Source organism: Pelodiscus sinensis, chromosome 2 (assembly GCF_049634645.1).
Source record: "Pelodiscus sinensis isolate JC-2024 chromosome 2, ASM4963464v1, whole genome shotgun sequence".
NCBI classification, from domain to species: Eukaryota; Metazoa; Chordata; order Testudines; family Trionychidae; genus Pelodiscus; species Pelodiscus sinensis.
In genome coordinates, this window is record NC_134712.1 from 113,154,828 (window position 1) to 113,173,611 (window position 18,784).

Below are 18,784 nucleotides of genomic sequence, written 5' to 3' on the forward strand. Positions count from 1 at the left end.
TCAGCAGGAGGTTTTTGTGCAGCAAAACCCCCCCTGAACAACTAAGCTCTTTCCAACTAGAAAAATAGGGCTTGCCCAGAAACTTAACCCTTTCATTCATCATCTGGAATATAAACTTTCCCTGGTATGCAATAACCATTTTATTGTCCTTGTAAATATAAAATACAATTTTAAAGATCTCACCACAACTTTTGTAATATATTTCCAAATTGTTCTCCTTGCAGACTGTGTGCGTAGGCCATTCTGTGCTCAGGCGGAGATAAAACAGGACTAAAAGGAGTATGGGAGAATTAAACATCTTCACGATGGCGATGTGGTCTCTGATTATTTCTCTCTCTTGTCATCAGCACGAGGAGGGTAGTTTTTCACTTCCTCTCTCCAGTAACTGTGACAACTGTAAGAGGTTACTATATATTAACCGCCTGCAGAAGGATTAAATGATCCAATACAGGCTCACAGCTGGAAACAACGTAGTGTAAGCAAGAGACTAATCAGAATTCAGAGTGTGTTAGTTCCGTGTGTTCAGACTTCTGCTTTCTGTTTCATGTTAGTTTAAGCTAATGACGAATGAGCTAATAACACCTACTCAATGGAAAATCTCCACTTGGCGGTCTTAATTCTTTGTTGAACTAGATAGAAAACTATTTATCCTCCCCCCACACACACTCTGCTCCATTCTCATGTTGTAGTAAGGGCACATGGGGGGTCAGAGTATAAGACAAGCTTGGCATTTCAGGCTGCACAACCCTGTAGGCCAAATTCATAGAATCAGAGGACTGGAAGGGACCTTGAGAGGTCATCTAGAGCAGTCCCTTCACTTAAGGAAGGACTACGTATTATATTCTCCCACTCTTAATCTCAGTGAATAGTACCTTAGTATATGAGTAGCCAGTTTGCTTTCAATTAGGCTACTTGAAAAGGAAGGTACAACTCAAGGCGAGTAAGGATTACTGGCTTCATGTGACACTTGGAGGTAGAAAATGCCCTAACGTGGCATTCCTGTTCCCTGAGTATAAGTTCCACTTGGACATAAACTCAACTCTGTCCACTTGTCATTACTTTCATTTTATCAGTAAGTTGGTTGTGGGGTTGTGGTTTTTTTTTTTTTTTTTGCTAAAGAGAACAGTTCAGTAGATCTGATTTTCCTGGAGCCTGAGACTTAGGAACACAGCTTCAGGAAGCCTTCTTTTACTTTTGGTAAACATTATTTCAGGTGTGCAATGATGACCCACCTTTCAAATCCCAATTTAATTATTCAGTGTAATGGTGTTACATTGATTAACGTTTCTCTGTTGCTTCTCTTTTAAGCCAGAGCTCTGGCTTTTTTTCTGCATATGTAGTGGCTGTATAAATGCACACCACTGAAGGTGTAAGTTTGTAACCCTAGCTAACTGTTTCATACAATGTGGCATATGTAAACTGGCAATTGCTGAAGACAATGAGGAAATACAGAGCAAAGAAGTAAGGGTATGTCTACACTACAAAGTTAATTCGAACTAACGGACATTAGTTCGAATTAACTTTGATAGGCGCTACACTAGCGCTCCACTAGTTCGAACTTAATTCAAACTAGCGGAGCGCTTAGTTCAAACTAGGTAAACCTCATTTCACGAGAACTAACGCCTAGTTCGAACTAGTGGGAGGCTAGCCCTTCCCAGCTTGCCCTGCAGGCCACTCTGGCCAACACCAGGCAAACTCTACTGCCCCCCTCCCGGCCCCAGAGCCCTTAAAGGGGCACGGGCTGGCTACAGTGTTTGTGCCAGTTGCAAGCCTGCCAGCACCGTGCCAGCAGACCCTGCACCTGACACCCCATGAGCCAGCCACCCGATGCCCCCCAGCGACCAGCCTGGCGGCTCCCAGGAGCCTGCCCAGGGCCGCAAGAGGAGGGCGCCCGCGTGGTCTAGTGTGGAGATCGTGGACCTCATCCAGGTTTGGGGGGGAAGCCTCCAATGTCCACGATCTCCGCACTAACCACAGGAAGTAGGAATAAGAGATCCTCTGGAATAGGGCTTTATTCCGGAGGATCGGGCCAGTCTAGACGCTTTTTTCCAGCTTTTCCCCAAGCCGGAAAAAAGCGGTGGGATATTTAAATTCCCCGCGGATTTCCCTATTCTGAAGTTTAAAATTAGCATGCCCCTTTCGGAAAAGGGGCCAGTGTAGACATAGCCAAAGAGTTTTCCCATTCTCAGTAAAACCGGGATTAGAACCTTGATTTTTTTTTTAGCTGAAATTTCTGTTACCAAAGTTGGCCTGTAAGATCTACAAACTCTAGTGTTTTGCCACCCTTTGCCTGCCTAATTTTCGGGGGGAACTAATTCCAGCTTTTTTTCTTTAAAGGAAGTTTCCACCCTGTTTGCTGTGGACAGAATCTTTTAGAATGTATGTTAATGTAGTAGTGAGGGTGAAAGTTAGCTGGCACTGTCCTCAGGGGAACCATAACACATATGAGTTTAACATATAGCCCATGAAAGCCAAATCTGAATTATATGGGTTCACACCCATGTCTAGTTTTGTGCTTTCTTTAGGTACTAGTGTAATAGTAAAGGGTGTGCTTTGTGGCCAGGTTCAGAACCCATGCAACTATGCTTAAGCCAGTCTCCTTGGTGCTTATGATTATACAGTTCATTGCAATAGAGGTATACCCAATACTTACTTTTGTTCATGGAAGTGCTGTAATGCAGTAGGTGCTTTTTTCAGACATGCAAGGATGAATGGTCTGTTCACTGAGGCACTCACAATCTACAGATCAATGGACTTGGGGGAAGCAGGACAATGAGCACAGATTTTGTTGGTACAAGCTATTCTGGTTCACTGAAAGCAGGATAATTAGTGGTTCCTCCAGAGACTTAAATGTGGTCAGGGGGCCTTGCAGATGAGCTCAGGGAACTTATACAGGTTGAACCTCTCTAGTCCGGCATACTCTGGTCCAGCAACATCTGTGGTGCAGCATGATTTGAGTGAGCTGGATGTTCACTTATCATGGGTGTGGCCAAATTTCCCACAGTCCCATAAAGTTTGTTTACAGCCACCAGTCCTGGCTCTCAGTGTTCAGTGCTGTTATTTAGCTCTAATTTACCCCACATTTCGTCTAAGAGCCCACTAAGCAGTGGAAGTGCTGCTAATGTTGATAGATAATATTGACCTCCCATGGTTTGGCACTGGTCAGGTCCTGAGGGTGCCTGACTAATGATGATCAACCTGTACCATGCACAGGGGACCACATGGCAAGACAGTCCTTTTATTGTAGATAAAATAAAGTCACCCTTTTCTGGCACTGGCCTGTCACTGGCTCTGAAAGCTGCATTTAAACATAATTTGTAGGTTCCTTTGGAATGTGCCAGGTTGTACCAAATAAGTATTTGAAAGAAAGATATCCTGGGAAGAGACCCACTGACCCTCCCAGAAAGAATATTATTACCAATCCCCTCTCCTCTGTGGACTAGAACTTCAAACACAAACAGCCCTCCCAGATCCGTGGGATGAGAAGATGTGTCTGCTCAAACAAGCAAGTATGCACCCAGGATTTATGTGGGCTGTGCAGATGGTGTTGAAGACAGCCTCACGGCATCATCATTTCTATTTTATAGTGAACTAGCTAGAGTCTGGAGCATGGGTACACAAGCTGTCATTCGCACCCCCAGGTGCAGTGTAGGGGTTTGTCTAGACTACATGGCTCCATCGATGGAGCCATGTAGATGAGGCAGGATGACAAAGGGAAAAGAAACGGCGATTTAAATTATCACCGCTTCATTCAAATCAAAATGGCCGCCGTGCTGTGCCGATCAGCTGTTTGTCGGCACAGCGCGGCAGTCTAGATGGGGATCTGCCGACCCCAGAACACTGTGTCGGCAGATCCTTTATGCCTCGTGAATCAAGTCCCAAACAGCATGGGACTTGTGCATGCAGGGTAGTGTGGTTGGTTTGGTTTTGGGTATGCTGCTGTGTGGTTAGATAAGAGAAGACGACAAAAGTGCATCTGGTACTTGGAGCCCCAGAGCAGCTGAGCAGTCACTCCACGGCCCAGCTGAGGAGGTAGGTGGGGGGCAAATTCTTGATGTGCACCCATGTAGTCGTGTGCCTTAGAAGGAACCCTGGCCAGAATGAAATTTTGACCTTTGAGTCCTGCAGACTTTCACAATCCTCTGAAGAGGAAAGTCACGTCATACAGCCTGTGCTGCAAGTAGGAAAAGAACATTCTCCTGTTCTGAATTTTGTATCTCTGAGAGAAAGATTTCCCTGGCTTCTCTGGAGGACTCTTACCAACTGGAAGGATTCATGGCAGTATTTGTCAGCTCCTCCACTGTGGCTGCATCGCCCCTTCCAACACTCAGTGGTTTGACTTGCTGCACATGTTGGTGGTAGTGATGTGGTGTGAAGTTATTCTGGTGAGCAATCTAAGCTTACAATGCACTCCGTGGGCTTCATTATGTCAGGAGTCAGTTTCTTCTGCAAAGGCTTCATGATCGTGTGCTCATAAGCTAGAGCAACTAGTTAGCAATCCACGGTATTTAAACTGGTATTGGCATCAAAACCGCACTGGATCAATGCCTTTGCTGAACCCATTCACCCTACCAGGTGGACTATATTTATTTGTTTGCCAACACTGCAGCAGTGATGTGCAATTTTGGGTCAATGGGAATCAGCACTGCTCAGACTGTAAGAAATGACTGCTTCCCCCAGCAGTGACAGTCGAACGAAAGCATGTTCTGTGTTTTTTGGTCTGCTGCTTCTCCAGGTAAAATCAATGGGAGTCTGGCTCCATTTTAACTAATTGATCTTCCTGTATGTTCTGGGGAAACGGCTGCTTCTATGGAGTAAATTCAGCACCACTCACTACCCAAGACCTGTTTGCGTCCATATGCATTTATCGCTAATTGTGCTGCCTGGTGCATTCTGACAGAGATGGAGCAGAGTCAATAGTACCCTAGGAGTTTTCTGATGTGAGGAATGTCAGTTCTGTGGTGGATCAAATTCTTTTTACAGCTGACTTAGAGAAAGAGGGACAGGTAATGGGGGAAAATCAGAGTTGTGTCCAAATAATCTAACTAAATTGGATATAGTAGCGGTCACGCTGCTCAAGTAATTACCTAGGGTTCTGGAAGGGTTTATACAGTCCACACGGAATTCAGTGCAGCCACAGCTTCGCTGCTCCCAGGACTGGCACTGTCTACGTAAAAGCTAGCTCAGGGATGCTGCACTCATGCACCATGATAACAGAGTAGATATACCCTAAGCATAATCCTGTGATATTCTATCCAATCCGTCACAGAGTTATGGGACGGGACCCTGGCAAGGTTTGGGTTTGGCTTGGATAAGCATCCACCAGAAGGGAAAAAGGTCTAAAATAGCTGGGTCTTCAGAGCAAATGAGTTTTAGCCCTGATGTGGATAGTTCCATTCTTCCAGGGGTCATGCAGCTGCTCAAGGAGGTCATAATCACTCACAGTGAGGTGACCTTGTTGTGGCTTCAGAAGTGGTGATCTTTGAATTTGCCCAAGTCTTCACCGGGAAGGCAGTGAAGAGAATAGAACACGAGTGATTATGCTGCCCGAGGTTGGTGCTGTGATGTGCTGAGAAAAGGGTTTCTTTAAGGCTAGCAATTTCCCACATCAGCTCAATGAATTACAACAATCAAGTTCAGTGATGCCATGAATGGGAGGACTACAGCGGCTAAATTTGAATGCAGTAGGTTGTCTCCTCACCAACCTCTGCTCAGTCTTATCAGGATTCAGAATCAGCCAGCTGTTCTTCTTCTAGGTGGTTATCTCAACCAGTCACGAATTTAGTTGGGAGTTGGTGCTCATTGCATCTGACATGAAGGTGGCAGAGAGAGAGATGTCATCCATGTGTTGTAGCTTGGATTAAATTGCCACCAATAAAGTCTCCTCCTGAAACACCATACCAATGTTAAACAGGATGAGAGGGAGAATGAATCTCTGTGGGATTTCATAGGTGAGGGCTGTGGAGGTGGAGAAGCCCAGCATGATTTCCTTAGTGATCCTAGAAGAAAGGACTGAAATCATCTTGGTGTGACTTTAGCCCTTTACCACGTCTCAGAGGCTGGACAGCAGCATGCCGTGGTCTGCTGTATCAAATGCTGCAAAGGTCCAGAAATAGAAGCATCTGTCTCTGATCCTTGTCCATACCTGGGAGATCATTAGTGTTTAGACAGTACTAAGTACTTAGGCATCTTTGTGTTCTGTGTTTGTACATCGCCTAGCACAGTGGGGATCCTACTCCATGAAAAAGGCTCCTAAGCACTACAGTAATGCAAATAATTAAAGCAGTGTTTCCAGTGCAATCTCTGTTCCAGGTCCTGGCTTGAAGATTGGTTGGGTGGGCTCTAAACCACCAGCAGTGCCTAGGTGGAACTGAGCTTTTCAGTTAGCATGCGCAGGAATGGGAAGCTTGGTTGGTTCTGCTGAGCAGTGGTTTCTTAGGTACTGTTCAAATAATGGTATTAATTGAGGAAGTCCATTGACTGGCTCCCTCAAAGGAGTTGCTGAGAATACATCTTGGGAGGGGTCCCAGCTAGTCTAAAACAGATTCTCATTTTACACTCTTTCACTCCTTGAGAAAGAGAGATCAGAGTCCCAGGCAAGTTTTCCTGCAGTACTTCTAGAACTTCCTATTCTACAAAAAGGGCTGAATGAGGAGACAGAGGGTATAATGTTATCGAGTCTCTGTCTGATGTATGGTCTGTTTTACCCAAGAAGCAGTCATGGATGTGGATACCTTTTTTTTTTTTTTTTTTTTAAAGAAGTAGGCTGATAAATTATCACAGTGGGAAGTGCTGGGTTCTGGAGCTGAGCAGAGGCTTTCTGTGTGAAAAAGACAACTTACACTCAAGGAGCATGATTTAGAAACTACCATAATGGACAACTGGGTTCTCGTTGCGGTTCCCTCAAAGCTTCATTGGAACCTGTCTGTGTTTCCTGCCATATACTTATTTTTCTTTCCTCCCATTTCAGTTATAAGCCATTAATGACCCAAAAGACCAGTGATGCCTATGAGGAGGATGCTGTGCAGCAGAGGTGGCGAAGACTGTGCAGTTGTAGTCATTCTGATGATGCTTGTTTGTAGAGGTCACTTCCTATTCCGTGTGTTTCTACTGGAAAGAATGAAGGGAGAAATGAGATTGCATAGCTCCCCACACAGCCTTTTAAACAGTCATAGAGCTTGTGAACTTGGTGCTGCAGTGCAAACTCAAAGAGTATGAATTTAGTTCACACTGTTGGCAGGAACTAACAGGTACCTAAGTTGCATTAACATTTTTAATGTGAACTAAGTACCTGTTAGTTCATGCCACCAGGGACTATACAGAGCAGTTAGGGTATCCTCACTGCTATATTCTTATTATTAGAGCATGGAATTACTATTTGTCTCGGCTTGAGAAAGCCCTGTTCAGGTTGATTTAGTTGGAATTGGTCCTGCCTAGAGCAGGGGGCTGGACTTGATGACCTTCTGAGGTCTCTTCCAGTTCTATGGTTCTATGATTCTATGATACTATCCATAGAGATTCTATAGAACATTGTGGTTCATTTAAAATTTTTACTTAATTTGATTCTATATTTTCTTTCACGTATAGTGCCACTCCCCCATCAGCACGTCCTGTTCTGTCCTTCGGACACATACTCTGGTATGACTTTGTCCCATTAATTGTCCTCATTCCACCAAGTTTCTGTGATGCCTATTGTATTGATATCCTTTTTTAATATGAGGCACTCTAGTTCAGCCCTCTTATTATTTAGACTTCTGGGATTTGTGTATAGCACTTTAAAAATGTGCCACTATTTATCTGGCTACCATTTCCTGATGTTTTAGACACTCTTTCACTTGATTGTTTCTCATCTGATCTTACCCATACTTTATCATCAAAGAGAGGCCTACTCTAACTAATTTGTAGCTTGGGTAGACATGTACATGCTAGCTTTGACCAAGCTAGCATGCTAAAAGTAGAAGTGTAGCCATTCCTATGGAGGGGCTAGCTGCCCCAGGTATGTGCCTAGTGGCTTGGGCAGGACTATACTTAGGATGTCTAGTGCATCCTGCTGCCTGTGCCATTATGGCTGCACTTCTGTTATCAGAATGTTAGCTCACTCAAAGCTTGTGGTGGTATCTCTATGCAAGCTGGGAATTACATGCCCAGCTCTAAGTGTAGACATACCCTCAGTGATATTTCATGCAGAGTTTTTTCCCAAGAATACCCCAACTATGGGGCAATATGTTACAAAGCACAGAAGATTCAAAATGGCCTTTCCTCTAACACAACTCCAGTGTGCTCAATGACAATCTAGTTAAATACTTGATACCACAAGTAGGGAATGTAACGTCATCTTAGAATAATCGAATCCTAGAATCCTAGAACTGGAAGGGACCTCGCGAGGTCATTGAGTCCAGTCCCCTGCCCTCATGGCGGGACCAAGCACTGTCTAGATCATCTCTGACAGATTATCATCTTTCTTTTGAGTCTTCTCCTCTATGTTGAGAACTCAGTCATTATATTACTCTGAGCACATCTGGGAGGATTTTTAATAATTATAAAATACAGAGACTTAGAGCTGGTGCTGCTAACACAGTGGTAGGTGATCTGCGGGCCCATAGGCTGCATGTGGCCCATCAGGGTTCTATGTGTGGCCCACGAGACATTTTATTTACCATTGCCCATGCACAGGGTTGCCAGATTCTACTAGTTTCCATCTCCATAGATTTTTTTCTCTACCAATATTAAAGTGACACCAAGTAAAACAAGGACACTTGAAGTGAGGTACATATTGATTGCACAGAATGTTGATTGAGAGAGCCATGTTCTCTGTCTGTATCCAATCAAAGCCTGGGCAATCTGCACACCCCACAAATTCTATGTATGCAAACTACCTTGTCCTGTTCTTGGTACAAAAATTGTCTGCTAGACTATGACGACTAGAAACACTTGGGCTTTTAACCTAACCCACACATTTTAAAAAGTCAGTATCTAGAGGTAGATTCCTAAACCAATACTTTGTATTTAAAGGCTGATGCTCAGGGGTGGAGTTATAGGTGCTTAATTCTTTGGAGGAACAAGTCACTTATGTTATCTAAATTCATATTTAGGCATCTAACTTCAGACATAGTTTATTTTGAAATAGCATGTCTATACTTCAGGGAAACCTCAAAATTAGTCCAAGGCAAGCTTCCCTAATGTAGACCTGCTATCTTGATTTAGAGATCCAGGAGGAATAACTTAGAATGGTCCTGGTGAGTGGCTATTTCAAATTAGCAGAAGTAGAGCATCTATACATGCCTTATTTCAAAATAGCTATTTTGGAATAGGTGTTATTCTTCATAAAATGAGGTTTGCAGAGGTTGGAATAAGCCATCCGTTATTTTGAAATTATTTCAAAATAACGGAATTGCTGTGTAGATGCTCGTATAGTTATTTTGGAATAACGGCTGTTATTCCGAAATAATGCTATGTAGACACACCGTAAATGTCCTCTTTCAATCTTTCTAAAATCCAAGGGTTTTATAAGGAAACCCACTGCCATGTCTATATTGAATGCTTTTATGTGTCCTAGCAATGCTGGCATAACCCATAAGTCTAGATGTAGCCTAAAGTGATGGAAGGATGTTCCATTGCTGTAGGAACTCCACGTATGCAAGAGACAGTAGTGAGGCCAATGGAAGCAGTCTCTGTCAACCTAGTTTCATCAACACTGGAGATTATTTTGGCATAGCTACAATGCTAAGAGATCAGGATTTCTCCACACCTGTGAGCATTATAGCTAAATTTTAAGTGTAGATTAGGCCTAATATTAACAGGACAGGATTATCCCTTGGGACCAAGTGTAATTGTTCTGGACCAGCTCACCAACTAGATGAAATAGTCCACTACTGCGGGAGTAACTTTATAACTAGAGGTCACACAATACTTTGTGCTTCTTCATTGCCTTTCAATCAAGGATCTCAGTGCTTTACAAAGGATGATAAGTTATTGCCAGTCATTTCACAGTTGAGGCAGCAAAGTAGTGATGGAGTGAGGCTGGTATGCCAATGCAAAAGTGGCTCCTTTGGGAAGGTGGAGTGTTACACGAGAATTTGCTCTGACAGGGAGGTCAATCAGTTCACCTTGCCTGAGTCCCACTGCAATGTGTGGGTTTTCTCTTATTCTTGCCAGAGTCCACTGGTCCTGGTGTCCAGGGGGCTTGGAAACCCTCTCAGGGATTGTTGGTAGAAGAACTCAGGCCTACCTGCTCCATTGAGTTTCATCTCAAGGCCCTTACGCTAGCTAGGAAGAATTGAGACTCAACAGCTCTTGCTGTGCCCTGAGCTCCATCTTACCTGCTCTGGTTTCTGCAGGCTTTTTAGCCTGTTGGTATGGATGTCCCTTCTCAGCATGCTGTCTCTGAGCAGCTTCTCAGCATCTTACTGCCAGGAGTTCCTTTCTCCAGCCCACTTTTTCCTCTGGCATCTGCCCCACCTCTCTATTTCCCATCTCTTTTATTCTCCTCAGCTGCCATGAGTCTGCCATTCAACGTTGGCCAGCAGTACCTGCATTAGCCCTTTGCTTGCAGGGACAGGACAGTATATCCACCCCTTGGAACACTGCCAAGGTGGTCACAAAGCCAGGAATAGAACTCCCATGTTCCCACTTCCTTGCTCTATTGGACACTGCTGCCTCAGTATCTACTGTACATGTAGTCAAATGCATTGGAAACAGCTACCAATGGATCACAACTGCATTGTGGGAACAATCTGGTGTTCTGTAAACCAAAACTGTGAACATCAAGAGAAAGCACTGGGGAGTCTAACTGGAGTCCAGTCATTTCAGAGCCTATCATTAGTCAAACAGCACCTAATTGTGCTGGTATGTGGTGTCCCCTTCTTTTTATACACCCTTAAATAAACAGTGGATGATAAACTCCAGCAATGCCTCTTATGTTGTTAGAAACAAGTCAGTTTTTGAGGCTGCGGATTCTTAAATCCTAGATTACAAACACTGGTGTCAAGAGATTCAAATTGGGATTGCAATGCACAGTAACATTAAATATAAATATTTAAGGCTGCTAGTGTTTAAAAAAATTCTGAAGAAAAGCTATTTCTATCTCAACCGCCAGGTGGTACTGTTAGTTAAAATTCGGAATGATCATGTACAGTATATCTTGCTATAGTACAGATTTATTGACCTGAATGTAAATCTTCCCTAACACAACACATTTAATTTAAAAAAAATGTTTGTATGTTCAGTCGGTCTATAGACTTTGTAGGAAGGTGAGACACTAAGGCAAGCAACCAAAGGTTATTTAATGGTTCATTTTGAGAACCTACCTAGCAAAAGACAAGGGGGGAAGCAAAGCCCTGATGACTCTGTGTATTATGGAGCATTGAGACCACTTGGCAGGTTTTCCTAATTTATCTTGCATTCTCCTCACAATTTCCAATGTGGAGCTTTCCAGTTTGTGCACTGCCGCTAGTGATGCAGTGCAAAGCTGGAAACCTTGGAAATCTCACATCCTGAATACTAATGGGAACTTAAAGGGGAATAAAGGATCTCCATCCCCCTCCCTCCAACTTCCAAATGATCAGCATGAAGACAGCTGATGAAGAACAACGCTATTGTAAAATCCCCTTTCTCATAAATCACATCCCTAAGCACCCGCCAGAATCAATGTTCCTTCAGAGGTACCCAGTGCACGGACAGAGGGATGTAGGCAGATATCCATGTTACTTATGGATCTGATATGTTCAAGGAACCCGTAGAAAAAATGTTTTTATGAAACACTTCCAAAATGCAAATAGAAAGGATGCAAACTATTGCTCTGATCCTGCAAAGAAGCTGAGCACAAACAAGGTGCTGAACCGTTCTGATTCCTGTTACCTTTGGTGGGAGCTGACTGCATTTGTCCTCTCACAAGATCACACCCTATATTGGGAAGTCACTGATCTGTGGTCTCTACAGACATGAGGTGTCACATGCTGGTGTTAATAAGATCAACCAATGAACTAGTAGAGAGGAGAACAGACTAAAGAATGCTCACTCCCTGCTGTGCTAATTTTCTGATGTTGAGAGAAGGCTGAAAATAAAACCTGAACACGACTGAACACTCTTAGTCCAGGTTACCACATTCATGTCTGCTGCCGGCAGCACTGCCAGTGAATCGCTTTGAAATAAACAGGCTCGCTCCTCATTTGTTTCTCTGTCAATATGATGATTCGAACTAGATTTCCTTCTGTTTGTGTTTGCTGCTTGTCCATGCTGACAAAACATGCGTAGTTTGTAGCTCCCTTGTTTCAGCTGGCTGCTATTCCATTTTAATGCAGGCGCTTCATCGGAGGTCATTTAGTCAGTATGTTGCTGAGCTATTTACAAATATGAGCTGTTGAATATTTCATAGCTGTTCACCAGGAATTCTGTTGAAGCATAGCTTCATGGCAATATGTCAGTAAGCGATGCATTCAACCTGAAGTTATTTCCTTGTTGCTTTTTTTTATCAGGTGTACTAATTACAGAGGTTGGGAGAAAGGAATTAGTTTTTTTTTAATGTAGGAAATCCTTTCATTTTCACTTTCTCCTGGGCTTGGGGCTGTCTATCCCTTAAGTAAGCACCACTCAGAGGAGGAGTCTCTTTAAACGGGCTAGATAAAATGAGCAGTCATTCTCTTTTCTAAGGTCTAGTGTCTGTTCTGGGTTTGTTCCTACATCTCTGTGCACATTGGAAGGCGATAATGCTGGACTCTAAAACTAAGCCCTAGTCTATACCAAGGGTGACATTTCAGGAGATCAGGGTCTGAGGTGGAACTACAGTTGTGCGTACTATGAGGCTGCTCGCCTTTCTTCCCCTTCCCCTCATGATCAGGGAGTGATGGGAAGGGAAACAGCTTGCAGGCATTCCTCTGCCTCTTGGTTCATGAGGGAAGGGCACAGAGAAGTAAGCATTGCTCTTCTCTGGACCTTTTCCAATTTGTCCACATCTTTCCTGAAATGTGGCACCAGAACTAGCCACAGTACTCAATTGAGACATAATCAGCACAAAGTAGAGTGAAAGAACTACTTGTGTCTTGCTCACAACACTCCTGTTAATACAGCCTAGAATGATGTTTGCTTTTTTTTGCAACATTATCATATTCAGCTTGTAGTCCACTATGACTCCTAGATCCCTTTCTGCAGTATTCCTTCCTGGATAGTCACTTCCCCATTCTATATAAGTGAGACTGATTGTTGTGTCCTAAGTTTGCATTTGTCCGTACTGAACTTCATCCTATTTACCTCAGACCATTTCTCCAATTTGTCCAGATCACTTGGAATTTTAAACCTATTCTCCAAAGCATTTGCAACCTGTTCCAGCGTAGTATCATCTAAATTGTTGTTGAAGATATTGAACAGAACAGGTCCCAAAACTGTTCCCTGTGGAACCCCACTCATATGCCCTTCCAGCATGGCTGAACCATTGATAACTACTCTTTGGGAATGGTTATGCAACCAGTTATGCACCCACCGTATAGTAGCCCTATCTAGGTTGTATTTCACTAGTACAATGTTTCTCAAACTTTTGAGGCTCCGGAGCCTAATTTGAACTAATTTAGTTTGAATTAGTTAATTCAAACTAAGCAAATTCGAACTAATGCATCCAGACTAAAAAACTAGTTCAAATGATCATTTTGCTAATTCGAACTAGCATGTCCACACAGAGTGGACCCTGAACCGGGGTTAAGGATGGCCGGAAGCAGTGTCGGCAGGGCATCAGATGAGGAATTAGAGTGTGGAGCTGCTGTCTCAGGCTAGCCGAGGGCTGTGCTTAAAGGGACCCGACCCCCACCCCGGACAGACAGTTCTCAGGGGTGCCCCGCTTGCAAAGCAGTCCTGGCTTGGATTGCCTGGAGTACCCACACTGCACACATCACAGCACTCGGCCATCAGCCCGGCTGCACTTGCTGCAGGCTGCCATCTGGGGAGAGGGGGCAATTGGGGTTCTGCAGGAGAGGTTCCACCCCCAGAAGCCCACAGAGCCAGCCCAGTCCTCCCCATCGGGGGCTCATACCCCATTCCTCCCTCACCTCCTTCCACTTACCCCTCCCTAGCCCCCCTTCCTGATGTACAAAATAAAGGACAATTGTGTTAAAAAATAGAATCTCTCTTTATTGAACAAAACTGGGGGGGACTGGGAAAAGGAGGTGGGAGAGGGGAAGAGAGAGTGTGGGAGAGGGGAAGGCAACTACAATGATGAGGGGTTTGGAACAAGTCTCATATCAAGAGAAGGTAAAGAGACTGGGACTTTTCAGCTTAGAAAAGAGGAGATGGAGGGGGGATATGATAGAGGTCTATAAAAGCACAAGTGGGGTGGAGAGGGTGCATACAGAAAAGTTCTTCATTAGTTCCCATAATAGAAGGACCAGAGACACCAAAGGAAAGGAATGGGTAGTAGGCTTCAAACTAACAACAGAAAGTTGTTCTTCACAAAGCAAATAGTCAACCTGTGGAACTCCTTGCTGCAGGAGGCTGTGAAGGCTAGAACTAGAACAGAGTTTAAAGAGAAGTGAGATCAATTCATGGAGGTTGGGTCCATGGAGTGGTATTATCCAGGGGGTAGGAGTGGTGTCCCTGCCCGAAGTTTGTGGAAGGCTGGAGAGGGATGGCACGAGACAAATGGCTTGGTCACTGTCTTTGGTCCATCCCCTCCAGGGTCCCTAGGGTTGGCTGCTGTCGGCAGACAGGCTACTGGGCTAGATGGACCTTTGGTCTGACCCAGTACGGCCATTCTAAGCTCAGGGCTCAGGGTCGGGGGTCTCAGTGGACCACCTTGATTTTCATGCAAACCTGCTCCTGGGTGGCCAGGCTGGCAGCTCTCCTGCCCTAGACGGCTGCTTTCCTGTGCCTAGTGTGGAGGTAGTGGACGAGGTCCACGATGTCTGCACTGGAGCAGGCGGGTGCCCACCTCTTGCGGTCCTGGGCAAGCTCCCGGGAGCTGTCAGCCTGGTCCCAGGAAGAGGCGGAGGGCTGGGGGGCATCGGGTGGCTGGCTCGAGCCGTGCCAGGTGCAGGGTCTGCTGGCTGGGTGCTGGCAGGCTTGCACCTGGCACGGGCACCGTAGCCAGCCCGTGCCCCTTTAAGGGCTCCGGGGCTGGGAGGGGGGCAGAAGAGTTTCCCTGGTGGTGTCCAGAGTGACCACCAGGGAAAGCTGGGGAGGGCTAGCCTCCCACTAGTTTGAATTAAGGGGCTACACAGCCCTTAATTCAAACTAGTAAGTTCGAACTAGGCTTAGTCCTCGTACAATGAGGTTTACCTAGTTCGAACTAAGCGCTCTGCTAGTTCGAATTAAGTTTGAACTAGCGGAGCGCTAGTGTAGCGCCTATCAAAGTTAATTCGAACTAACGGATGTTAGTTCGAATTAACTTTGTAGTGTAGATATACCCTCAGATATTTCCTCAGTCAGCTCCTTGAGTATTCTGCATTGAATTTCATCAGGCCCTGATGACTTGAAGACATCTAAATTGTCTAAGCAATTTTTATCTTTTCCTACATTAGCTTCTGAACCTACTCCATTTTCAATTGTATTCACTCTGTGAGCCGTCCAATCACCATCGGCCTTCTTGGTGAAAACTGAAACAAAAACATCATTAAGCACCCCCACTACTTCCACTTTTCCATTATTGTTTTCCCCCTCTTCATTGAGTAATGGACCTACCATGTCCTTGGTCTTTTTTTTGTTTTGATTCTAATATATTTGTAGAATGTTTTCTTGTTACCCTTTTCTCTAGCTAATTTGAGCTCATTTTGTGCCTTGGCCAGGGTGCTATTTCAGATTTTGATGGGGGGTGGGAGGAACATGACCTGTGCTCAGTACAAGCCAAGCACCAAATGGGGGGAACCAACCCCATCTGCCCCCGCCCCCCACACACATCATCTCTATCCAGGGGCTACTAAAGCACTGGAAAACTCTACTTTTTTGGCAGACAACTTAGCAATTAGCTGACAGGAGCACTGTATCTAATTCCAACATAAAAGAAAGAAAATTAAATAAATATTAGACCCACTCAGCTCTAACACTTACATATTCTGACATCTTGTGGCAAGTCACTTATGGGACACTGGTTAGCCTTAAAATTTTAATGTGTATTCTTACTTTGTTACTATCTCTATGGAGAGAGAGAGAGACCCATCAAGACTCCTGGTCTCTCTCTCAGCTCTGGAAGGTGAGTGGGGGCTAGTGGGTTACAGCAGTAGGCAGATACATTTCAACTGTATATTAAAACGTCAGAATGACCGTACTGAGTCAGATGAACAGTCCTCCTAGCCCTCTATTCTGTCTTCCAACAGTGGCCAATGCCAGGTGCTTCAGAAGGAATAAACAGACCAGGCAATCATCATGATCCATCCCCTGTCGCCTATTTTGTTTGTTTGAAATCTGCTGCATATAAATTTAATTGGGTCATCTTCTTGTGTTATGTTGGCGAAGGAGTGAATAACATTTCCTTATTCTATTTTACCGCACCATTCATGATTTTCTAGACATCTAACATATCCCTCCACCCTTTAGTCATTTCTTTTCCAAGCTGAAAAGTCCCAATCTTGTTAGTCTCTCCTCACATGGAAGCTGTTCCTTACCCCCTAATCATTTCTCTTACCCTTTCTGTATCTTTTCCAAGTCCAATACATCTTTTTTTTAGCTAGGGTGACCAGATCTGCATTCAGTATTCAAGATGTGGGCATACAATGACCTTATGTAGCGGCAATATGGTATTTTGTCGTCTTATCTGTTCCTTTCCTAATGAGTCCCAATATTCTGTTTTTAGTTTTTAGACTACCACTGCACATTGAGCAGATGTTTTCAGGGAACTATTCACAAGATTCCAAGTTCTCTTTCTTGAGTGATAACAGATATTTTAGACCCCATCATTTTGTATCTATTGTTAGGATTATATTTTTCCATGTGCATTACTTTTCACTTAGCAACATTGAATTACATGTGCCCTTGTGTTGCCCAGTCACCCAGTTTCCTGAGAAGTTTATCAGCAGTGATCCAAATGGAGGTGAATGCCTGGCTGCGAGGATGGTGTCGCCAGGAGGGCTTCGGCTTCCTTGACCACGGGGTGCTCTTCCAGGAAGGACTGCTTGGCGGAGATGGAGTTCACCTTTCCAGGAGCGGGAAGGCCTTGTTTGGACACAGACTGGCTAACCTTGTGAGGAGGGCTTTAAACTAGGTTCGACGGGGACAGGTGAGCAAAGCCCACAGGTAAGTGCTGAATGTGCGGGACTGGGAGATGGGTTGGAAATGGGGGGGACTACGGCCTATAATGTCAAGGAGAAAGGAGGGTCAGGGCACAACAGGGAGGCAAGATCAAATCAGTATCTTAGATGCCTATATACAAATGTGAGAAGTATGGGTAATAAGCAGGAAGAACTGGAATTGCTAACAAATAAATACAACTATGATATCATTGGTATTACAGAAACCTGGTGGGATGGGACGCACGATTGGAATGTTGGTATGGAAGGGTACGGCTTGCTCAGGAAGGACAGACAGGGAAAAAAGGGAGGAGGGGTTGCCTTGTATATTAAAAATGTACACACTTGGACTGAAGTGGAGATGAACATAGGAGATAGCTGTGTAGAGAGTCTCTGGGTTAAGCTAAAAGGGGTAAAAAATGAGGGTGATGTCTACTACAGGCCACCTAGCCAGGTGGAAGAGGTGGATGAGGCCTTTTTTAAACAATTAACAAAACTATCCAAAGCCCAATATTTGGTGGTGATGGGGGACTTCAACTATCCAGACATATGTTGGGAAACTAACACAGCGGAGCACAGGCTATCCAATAAGTTTCTGGACTGCATTGGAGACAACTTTCTGTTTCAGAAGGTTGAAAAAGCTACCAGAGGAGAAGCTGTTCTGGATTTGATTTTAACAAATAGGGAGGAACTAGTTGAGAACTTGAAAGTGGAAAACAGTAGGGGGGACAGTGATCATGAAATAATAGAGTTCATGATCTTAAGGAAAGGTAGAAGGGAGACCAGCACAATTGAGGTAATGGATTTCAGGAAGGCAGATTTTGATAAGCTCAGAGAACTTGTAGGTAAGGTCCCATGGGAAGCAAGCCTGAAGGGAAAAACAACTGAGGAGAGTTGGAAGTATTTCAAAGGGACGTTGTTAAGGGCCCAAAAGCAAACAATTCCGCTCTGTAGGAAAGATAGAAAATATGGCAAAAGACCAGCTTGGCTTAACAAGGAGATCTTGCATGAACTCAAAATAAAAAAGGAGTCCTATAAAAAATGGAAACTAGGACAAACAACAAAGGATGAATATAGGCAAGCAACACGGGAATGCAGGGGCAAGATTAGGCAAAGGCACAAAATGAGATCAAACTAGCTACAGGCATAAAGGGAAACAAGAAGACCTTTTATAAATACATTAGAAGCAAGAGGAAGACCAAGGACAGGGTTGGCCCACTGCTCAGTGAGGAGGAAGAAGCAGTAACAGGAAACTTGGAAATGGCAGAGATGCTCAATGACTTCTTTGTTTCGGTCTTCACCGAGAAGTCTGGAGGTGTGCCTAATGTAGTGAATACAAGCAGAGAGAGGGTAAGTTTAGAAGATAGGATACACAAAGAACAAGTTAAAAATCACTTAGGAAAGTTAGATGTCAGCAAGTCACCAAGTCCTGATGAAATGCATCCCAGGATACTCAAGGAGCTGATAGAGGAGGTATCTGAGCCTTTAGCTATGATCTTTGAAAAATCATGGAAGACAGGGGAGATTCCAGAAGACTGGAAAAGGGCAAATATTGTGCCCATCTATAAAAAGGGGAATAAGAA

General features: G+C 44.3%; 1 protein-coding gene and 1 long non-coding RNA gene across 2 annotated transcripts in view; one reads left to right on the forward strand and one right to left on the reverse strand.

Annotated features, from left to right (window-relative positions):
• The window catches only part of LY86 (lymphocyte antigen 86), a 29,752-nt gene extending 29,393 nt beyond the window's left edge, over positions 1 to 359 (reverse strand). Inside the window, 2 exon segments of the mRNA XM_006138805.4 lie at positions 184 to 308; positions 310 to 359. Of these exon segments, the coding sequence (XP_006138867.2) occupies positions 184 to 308; positions 310 to 344 (160 nt within the window). The 5' untranslated portion in view covers positions 345 to 359.
• LOC106733043 (uncharacterized) overlaps positions 1 to 17,916 on the forward strand; it is a 150,754-nt gene extending 132,838 nt beyond the window's left edge. The window contains exon 5 of the long non-coding RNA XR_012901665.1: positions 16,961 to 17,916. This is a non-coding gene — a long non-coding RNA (uncharacterized LOC106733043). The remainder of the gene's footprint in view (positions 1 to 16,960) is intronic.
• The last annotated feature ends 868 nt before the right edge of the window (positions 17,917 to 18,784 follow it).